Source organism: Oncorhynchus nerka, linkage group LG10, assembly GCF_034236695.1.
Source record: "Oncorhynchus nerka isolate Pitt River linkage group LG10, Oner_Uvic_2.0, whole genome shotgun sequence".
Lineage (NCBI taxonomy): Eukaryota > Metazoa > Chordata > Actinopteri > Salmoniformes > Salmonidae > Oncorhynchus > Oncorhynchus nerka.
This window is the reverse complement of record NC_088405.1, coordinates 4533129-4543128: the sequence shown is the minus strand read 5'-3', so window position 1 is coordinate 4543128 and position 10000 is coordinate 4533129. Positions and strand designations below refer to the sequence as shown.

At 40.3% G+C, this 10000-nt stretch overlaps 1 protein-coding gene across 1 annotated transcript in view; it reads left to right on the top strand.

The window, feature by feature from the left end:
• Positions 1–2809, top strand: part of LOC135573638 (clarin-3-like) — a 5274-nt gene extending 2465 nt beyond the window's left edge. Inside the window, exon 3 of the mRNA XM_065022933.1 lies at positions 2040–2809. Within this exon, the coding sequence (XP_064879005.1) occupies positions 2040–2317 (278 nt within the window). The 3' untranslated portion in view covers positions 2318–2809. The remainder of the gene's footprint in view (positions 1–2039) is intronic.
• The last annotated feature ends 7191 nt before the right edge of the window (positions 2810–10000 follow it).

Below are 10000 nucleotides of genomic sequence, written 5' to 3'. Positions count from 1 at the left end.
GGTTGTGGGTTCAAACCCTATTTAGTCCTATATGAAATACCTGAAGGTTGTGGGTTCAAACCCCATTTAGTCCTATATGAAATACCTGAAGGTTGTGGGTTCAAACCCTATTTAGTCCTATATGAAATACCTGAAGGTTGTGGGTTCAAACCCTATTTAGTCCCGTATGAAATACCTGAAGGTTGTGGGTTCAAACCCTATTTAGTCCCGTATGAAATACCTGAAGGTTGTGGGTTCAAACCCTATTTAGTCCCGTATGAAATACCTGAAGGTTGTGGGTTCAAACCCTATTTAGTCCTATATGAAATACCTGAAGGTTGTGGGTTCAAACCCCATTTAGTCCTATATGAAATACCTGAAGGTTGTGGGTTCAAACCCTATTTAGTCCTATATGAAATACCTGAAGGTTGTGGGTTCAAGCCCTATTTAGTCCCATATGAAATACCTGAAGGTTGTGTAGTAGTAATAGTAGTAGTAGTAGTAGTAATAGTAATATAACTAATAGTAGTATAACTAATAGTAGTAGTATAACTAGTAGTAGTAGTAATAGTAGTATAACTAATAGTAGTATAACTAATAGTAGTAGTATAACTAATAGTAGTAGTATAACTAGTAGTAGTAGTAATGGTAATATAACTAATAGTAGTAGAACTAATAGTAGTAGAACTAATAGTAGTAGTAGTAGAACTAATAGTAGTAGAACTAATAGTAGTAGAACTAATAGTAGTAGTAGTAGAACTAATAGTAGTAGAACTAATAGTAGTAGTAGTATAACTAATAGTAGTAGTATAACTAATAGTAGTATAACTAATAGTAGTAGTTGTAGTAGTAGAAGAACTAATAGTAGTAGAACTAATAGTAGTAGTAGTAGTAGAACTAATAGTAGTATAACTAATAGTAGTAGTAGTAGTATAACTAATAGTAGTATAACTAATAGTAGTAGTAGTATCATTAATTGTAGTAGAACTAATAGTAGTAGAACTAATAGTAGTAGTACTAATAGTAGTAGTAGTAGTAGTAAAAGTAGTAGAACTAAAAGTAGTAGTAGTAGTATTAGTAGTATAACTAATAGTAGTAGTATAACTAATAGTAGTATAACTAATAGTAGTAGAACTAATAGTAGTAGTAGTAGTAGTAGTAGAACTAACAGTTGTAGTAGAACTAATAGTAGTATAACTAATAGTAGTAATATAACTAATAGTAGTATAACTAATAGTAGTATAACTAATAGTAGTAGTATAACTAGTAGTAGAACTAATAGTAGTATAACTAATAGTAGTATAACTAATAGTAGTAGTATAACTAGTAGTAGTAGAACTAATAGTAGTAGAACTAATAGTAGTATAACTAATAGTAGTAGTATAACTAGTAGTAGTAGTAATAGCAGTATAACTAATAGTAGTATAACTAATAGTAGTATAACTAATACATTTACATTTACATTTAAGTCATTTAGCAGACGCTCTTATCCAGAGCGACTTACAAATTGGTGCTTTCACCTTATGACATCCAGTGGAACAGCCACTTTACAATAGTGCATCTAGGTCTTTTAAGGGGGGGGAGGGAGGGGGGGAGAAGGATTACTTTATCCTATCCTAGGTATTCCTTAAGGAGGTGGGGTTTCAGGTGTCTCCGGAAGGTGGTGATTGACTCCGTAGTAGTAATAGTAGTAGTATAACTAGTAGTGGTAGTAATAGTAGTATAACTAATAGTAGTAGTATAACTAGTAGTAGTAGTAATAGTAGTATAACTAATAGTAGTATAACTAATAGTATAAGTATAACTAGTAGTAGTAGTAATAGTAGTATAACTAATAGTAGTATAACTAACAGTAGTATAACTAATAGTATAAGTATAACTAGTAGTAGTAGTAATAGTAGTATAACTAATAGTAGTATAACTAATAGTAGTAGCAGTAGTAGCAGTAGTAGTAGTAGTAGTAGTAGTAGTAGTAGTAGTAGTAGTAGTAGTAGTAGCAGTAGTATTAGTACTAATAGTAGTAGTACTCTTTTTAACCTCCCCTTTGTTCTTTGCCCCAGCGTGCTTCTCCTTCCTGGTGCTCATCCTGTACGTAGTGAACGTCCAGCTGACCGACATGTCTGAAGACCTGGTTAAGAACGACGTGGGAAGCGTTTCAGTCTACCTGAAGGACAAGACCTCAGAGTTCCAGATGGGATACTTCCTGCTGATCCCCTACATGGTGCTGAGTCTGCTAGCCATCCTCCTGGTGTATCTGTTTGAGCACGCTGCCTACACACACAGACAGGAGCAGCAGAGGCCCACGGAGGACGCTCCTAAAGAGATCATGATGTATTAATATATATGTACACACACGTCAGGATACAGATTCATAAGATCCTGACTACAACATCTCCCTCACAGACTGACACTGACACTGTGTTGAGTAGTAAAACTCAGTGTCCTTGAAATGGGCGTGTAGGATCCAGGACTGATCCGAGCTCTTATAACATATCTCACAGGCTAATATATAATTAACTCAGATCACCTTGTTTCATCGTTACAACATGTTCCTCTTGCTCTCTGTTTATATATTTATGCATAGCTGATATTTACAATCCAATTGAATTCAAAATGCTTTAAAAAAATGACACTGCCTGCTTAGTAAAATAGCGTAAGGTTAATGCAGTGTTTAGCTGAAAACAGAAGTATACAGCAAGTTGATTACACGACTATATAGTTTGTTTTGTTAAATACCAGAAGACAATACATTGGTTTCTTCCATAAATACATCATAATATATATTCTCTAAAATGTCAATTCTAATAATAAACTGTGTGGATATTTTGGATTTTCTCGTGAAGGCTTAAAGGGGCAATCTGCAATTCTTACAAATAACAAAACTACCACCCCCACCATTGATTTTGTAAACAGCTGAAAGATGGGGCTACAGGAATGTCTCCCTCTCAAACTCATGCGACAGAGCTTTGAATACAAGGACTCACCATCCATGATATAGCCAGCAGCATAGCACCCTGCATCCCAGTGCTGGCTTGCTTCTGAAGCTAAGCAAGGTTGGTCCTGGTCGGTCCCTGGATGGGAGACCAGATGCTGCTGGAAGTGGTGTTGGAGGCCCAGTAGGAGGCACCCTTTCCTCTGGTCAAAAATAAATAAATATCCCAGGGCAGTGATTGGGGACATTGCCCTGTGTAGGGTCTTTTGAATGGGACGTTAAACAGGTGTCCTGGCTCTGAGGTCACTAAAGATCCCATGACACTCATACTATCCTGGCCACCTAGTCATCCCCAGCTTACAACTGTCTCATTCACCCCCCTGTAACTATTCCCCAGGTCGTTGCTGTAAATGAGAACGTGTTCTCAGTCAACTGACCTGTTGGAAAAAAAAATATCAGGATGATAGTTTTAGCAATGTTTTTAAGGCCTGTACAGTGTTAATCTACATTTCCATTGTTTACAAAACAAAAATAGGTAAAACAAGCTGATATTTTGAATGCTGACGGGATACGACAGTTGAACCAAACACACGAAGCATCTAAGAGTTATGTTCTTCAAGAATCACCGGGGTTGACACTGACACTTAAGAACGCCCTGTACAAACTCAACATGAACATGAATGCCCTCTATTAGGATTAGGTGTTCTTAACTTTGTAATATGAACATGAATTCTATTAGGTTAGGTTAGGTCTATTAGGATTAGGTGTTCTTAATGTTTTGTATGCTCCAGGGTATCTTTCATTTTAGGAACATGAATTCTATTAGGTTAAGTTAGGTTAGGTCTATTAGGATTAGGTGTTCTTAATGTTTTGTATGCTCCAGGGTATCTTTCATTTTAGGAACATGAATTCTATTAGGTTAAGTTAGGTTAGGTCTATTAGGATTAGTGTTCTTAATGTTTTGTATGCTCCAGGGTATCTTTCATTTTAGGAACATGAATTCTATTAGGTTAAGTTAGGTTAGGTCTATTAGGATTAGGTGTTCTTAATGTTTTGTATGCTCCAGGGTATCTTTCATTTTAGGAACATGAATTCTTAAAGACCTTGATGCCGTAAAATACACTTTGACCTACATGTATCGGCAGGTTGAGTTCCTGTATCTATGACGTCACTGGTATAGTTATCTATAAAAAGACTAGAACTATATGGCTGCATTTACTTACACACGCAGCCCAATTCTGATCTTTTGACCAAATACATCAGATGTTTTCACATCGGATGTTGTTCTGATCGGTTAGGTCAAAAGACCATTTTAGAAAAAAAGAAAAGTAAATCAGAATTGTGCTGTCTGTGTAAAATGCAGCCTGTGTAGCCTAGGTTACAGGAATTATTTCAGTCTCTCTCAAAATGTCTACATGAGGAAGATACTGTATTTAGAGAATGGACCCAAAAACACAACACACAAAGGGCAGAAACACAACACATATGCTAAGAATCAATAAAGCACAAATAACAGCTATAAACATTTCTCTTCATGCCAAATGAACGACGGCCTTGTTGTTCTGTCAGTTTGGGGGCAGCAACAATACACTCCCCAATCTGTTCCACAGTGAGAATCAGTCAGAACTCTGCCTCTCTGCTGCCATCTGCCTGTGAGACTGAGTATTGTTGTTCAGTGAAATTCAGAACTATGACTCTCTGCTGCCACCTGCCTGTGAGACTGAGTATTGTTCCTACAGTGAAAATCAGGAATATGACTCTCTGCTGCCATCTGTCTGTGAGACTGAGTATTGTTTTTCAATGAAAATCAGGAGTATGACTCCCTGCTGCCATCTGTCTGTGAGACTGAGTATTGTTTTTCAATGAAAATCAGGAGTAATGACTCCCTGCTGCCATCTGTCTGTGGGACTGAGTATTGTTCCTACAGTGAAAATCAGGAGTATGACTCTCTGCTGCCATCTATCTGTGGGACTGAGTATTGTTCCTACAGTGAAAATCAGGAGTATGACTCTCTGCTGCCATCTATCTGTGGGACTGAGTATTGTTCCACAGTGAAAATCAGGAGTATGACTCTCTGCTGCCATCTATCTGTGGGACTGAGTATTGTTCCTACAGTGAAAATCAGGAGTATAACTCTCTGCTGCCATCTATCTGTGGGACTGAGTATTGTTCCTACAGTGAAAATCAGGAGTATAACTCTCTGCTGCCATCTATCTGTGGGACTGAGTATTGTTCCTACAGTGAAAATCAGGAGTATAACTCTCTGCTGCCATCTATCTGTGGGACTGAGTATTGTTCCTACAGTGAAAATCAGGAGTATGACTCTCTGCTGCCATCTATCTGTGGGACTGAGTATTGTTCCTACAGTGAAAATCAGGAGTATAACTCTCTGCTGCCATCTATCTGTGGGACTGAGTATTGTTCCTGTGGGACAGTGAAAATCAGGAGTATGACTCTCTGCTGCCACCTATCTGTGGGACTGAGTATTGTTCCTACAGTGAAAATCAGGAGTATGACTCTCTGCTGCCACCTATCTGTGGGACTGAGTATTGTTCCACAGTGAAAATCAGGAGTATGACTCTCTGCCACCTACCTGTGGGACTGAGTATTGTTCCACAGTGAAAATCAGGAGTATGACTCTCTGCTGCCACCTACCTGTGGGACTGAGTATTGTTCCACAGTGAAAATCAGGAGTATGACTCTCTGCTGCCATCTATCTGTGGGACTGAGTATTGTTCCTACAGTGAAAATCAGGAGTATGACTCTCTGCTGCCACCTACCTGTGGGACTGAGTATTGTTCCACAGTGAAAATCAGGAGTATGACTCTCTGCTGCCACCTACCTGTGGGACTGAGTATTGTTCCACAGTGAAAATCAGAGTATGACTCTCTGCTGCCACCTACCTGTGGGACTGAGTATTGTTCCACACAACATTTATAATCATTATCTTAACTTCAGCAGGTTGGCAAGCCAATGGTTTGTCTACCTTACACGTTGTTTTGTTACTTCCTGTTTTGTACTTCCTGTTTGAACTCTTAGATGTTTTGTTTGCAGTGTCTAGCTGAAATGCAGCCATATGTTTTGGGGAATCTGACACCCTGTTTTTGCTTACAGTGTCTAGCTGAATTATAGCCAATATGCTTTGGTGAATCTGTCAACCTGTTGAGTGTCTGTGAGATCCATTACATTGCATGTGGGAGCTTTTCAACAGCGTGCTGGGAGTTTCTTCCTTTTCATGGGTACCTTGCATTTAAACATGTTACGTTGAATTTGGCACAACTATTGTACACTTCCACTCCAGAAGTAAAACCTCCAGTCCAGTCAGGAAGGTCCGCAGGAAATGTGTCGCAGTCGATGAACAACCAGTGACACGGGACCTCGTCACACATCACACTGTCATTTTCCCATAACTGGAAAAGACAGACAGACAGACAGACAGACAGACAGACAGACAGACAGACAGACAGACAGACAGACAGACAGACAGACAGACAGCTACCAACCCCCATCAGACAGACACCATGACATGTGGTGATACAGGGATGACAGGAGAGCTCTTTTAAAGTTCACTCTTGCGTTTCATCTTAACCAGGTCCAGTTTCCCCACCGATTCCAAGGATCAATATGCCTCGGACAGCCTTGTTGAATGTTACAATCTCCGGAAATATCATCTTTCTCCCTATTTTATTCCCAGTGTCAAGAAAGGAAAACAAAAGAACACCTGATTCCATACACAAATACACAGTCTGTAGTTTACTGCCCTGCTGAGGAGATTCCATACACACAGTCTGTAGTTTACTGCCCTGATGAAGAGATTCCATACACACAGTCTGTAATTTACTGCCCTGCTGAAGGGATTCCATACACACAGTCTGTAGTTTACTGCCCTGCTGAAGAGATTCCATACACACAGTCTGTAGTTTACTGCCCTGCTGAAGAGATTCCATACACACAGTCTGTAGTTTACTGCCCTGCTGAAGAGATTCCATACACACAGTCTGTAGTTTACTGCCCTGCTGAAGAGATTCCATACACACAGTCTGTAGTTTACTGCCCTGCTGAAGAGATTCCATACACACAGTCTGTAGTTTACTGCCCTGCTGAAGAGATTCCATACACACAGTCTGTAGTTTACTGCCCTGCTGAAGAGATTCCATACACACAGTCTGTAGTTTACTGCCCTGCTGAAGAGATTCCATACACACAGTCTGTAGTTTACTGCCCTGCTGAAGAGATTCCATACACACAGTCTGTAGTTTACTGCCCTGCTGAAGAGATTCCATACACACAGTCTGTAGTTTACTGCCCTGCTGAAGAGATTCCATACACACAGTCTGTAGTTTACTGCCCTGCTGAAGAGATTCCATACACACAGTCTGTAGTTTACTGCCCTGCTGAAGAGATTCCATACACACAGTCTGTAGTTTACTGCCGTGCTGAAGAGATTCCATTCACATTAGATTTACAAGCCCTGCTGAAGAGATTCCATACACACAGTCTGTAGTTTACTGCCCTGCTGAAGAGATTCCATACACACAGTCTGTAGTTTACTGCCCTGCTGAAGAGATTCCATACACACAGTCTGTAGTTTACTGCCCTGCTGAAGAGATTCCATACACACAGTCTGTAGTTTACTGCCCTGCTGAAGAGATTCCATACACACAGTCTGTAGTTTACTGCCCTGCTGAAGAGATTCCATACACACAGTCTGTAGTTTACTGCCCTGCTGAAGAGATTCTTTAAAGCTGCAATCAGCAGTTGAAACAAAAAACAAAGCATTTTCCTCTCCACTGTTTTCCCGAAAAAAGCTGAGAAATGTGACCACTCTCCAATTCATAGACAGAGCTGTAGATACAAGGCCTGGTTGTCTAATACAACACCATGGTAGTTTGAACCGTGCTCTGAGGCTATTCACTTCCTTTGTTTAGGCATATTGCCAGTAAAACAACGCTGATATTTTGAGTGTTACAGTTGACCTAAGCGCATGAGGCAATTTATTTGACCTTTATTTAACTAGACGAGTCAGTTAAGAACAAACTCGTATTTAAAATGACGGCCTAGGAACAGTGGGGTTAACTGCCTTTTTCAGGGGCAGAACGACAGATTTTTACCTCTGTCAGGCGGGGGATTCAATCTAGCAACCTTCTCGGTTACTGGCCCAACGCTCTAACCACTAGTTTACCTGCCACTGACCAGTTATATTCTTCAAGAATCAATGGATACACCTGTATATCATTCGTTTATAAGTCCAATAAATGGATGTATCTACTGCAGATTGTCTCTCTAAGATGAGGTGACATGTTCTTCAGTATAAACCTAAAGAGAGATTCCACAGCTGTGATTAGGATGACTGTGCTGACGGAGGATACAGGGGGAGACGAGGGAGGGGGAGACGAGGAGGTGTCCTAGACCCATGATCCTCCTGTCTCATCGCCATCACTCAGGGTCTAGGTCTGTTGGTACATGCCCTTCCTTCCCAGCGTCCCTCATCCACAACGCTCCAATTCACCTCTCAGCTGCCACACAGCGGCTTTTAAACACATCCTAACACACATCAAAGGAACCACTTCTCCTTGAGGAGCTCAAACACTTCAGGAGGACTGGGAGACTCGGATCAGAGAAAAGGAGGAGGTCTGGGAGACTCGGATCAGAGAAAAGGAGGAGGTCTGGGAGACTCGGATCAGAGAAAAGGAGGTCTGGGAGACTCGGATCAGAGAAAAGGAGGAGGTCTGGGAGACTCGGATCAGAGAAAAGGAGGAGGTCTGGGAGACTCAGAGAAAGGAGGTCTGGGAGACTCGGATCAGAGAAAAGGAGGTCTGGGAGACTCGGATCAGAGAAAAGGAGGAGATCTGGGAGACTCGGATCAGAGAAAAGGAGGAGATCTGATCAGAAATAGAGGTTAAAATGACAGAGACTCTTGAATACGGACACTGAATCTTAGAGTGTTCAGTTTACCTTCATGATGAGTGCAAGTGCAATATTCATTCATATTCACAATGATGACCATGTTATCTGAGGGTTAGTGCTAGTGTTAGGTTTAGGTTTAGGAGACTTAGGCTTAGGTTTAAGGTTAGGGATCTAGGCATATTCACAATGAGGACCATGTTAGGCTTAGGCTTAGGCTTAGGGCTTAGGGTTAGGCTTAGGGTTAGGGGGTTAGGCTTAGGTTTAGGCTTAGGTTTAGGCTTAGGGTTAGGCTTAGGCTTAGGCTTAGGTTTAGGGTTAGGGTTAGGGTTAGTGCTAGTGTTAAGCTTAGGTTTAGGTTTAGGGTTAGGCTTAGGTTTAGGTTTAGGGTTAGGCTTAGGGTTAGGCTTAGGTTTAGGTTTAGGGTTAGGCTTAGGTTTAGGTTTAGGGTTAGGCTTAGGTTTAAGGTTAGGTTTATTGTTAGACTTAGGGTTATGTTTAGGTTTAGGGTTAGGTTTAGGTTTAGGGTTAGGTTTAGGTTTAGGTTTAGGTTTAGGGTTAGGTTTAGGGTTAGGCTTAGGTTTAAGGTTAGGTTTATTGTTAGACTTAGGGTTATGTGATGTCTAAGTTGTGTATATTCTATGGGTTAGGGTTAGGTTTAGGGTTAGGGTTAGGCTTAGGTTTAAGGTTAGGTTTATTGTTAGACTTAGGGTTAGGTTTAGGTTTAGGCTTAGGTTTAAGGTTAGGCTTAGGGTTATGTGATGTCTAAGTTGTGTATATTCTATGAACTACTGCAGTTAGGTTTATTGTTAGACTTAGGGTTATGTGATGTCTAAGTTGTGTATATTCTATGGGTTAGGGTTAGGTTTAGGTTTAGGCTTAGGTTTAAGGTTAGGTTTATTGTTAGACTTAGGGTTATGTGATGTCTAAGTTGTGTATATTCTATGAACTACTGCAGTTAGGGTTAGGGTTAGGGTTAGGTTTAGGTTTAGGGTTAGGCTTAGGTTTAAGGTTAGGTTTATTGTTAGACTTAGGGTTATGTGATGTCTAAGTTGTGTATATTCTATGAACTACTGCAGTTAGGGTTAGGTTTAGGGTTAGGGTTAGGTTTATTGTTAGACTTAGGTTTAAGGTTAGGTTTATTGTTAGACTTAGGGTTATGTGATGTCTAAGTTGTGTATATTC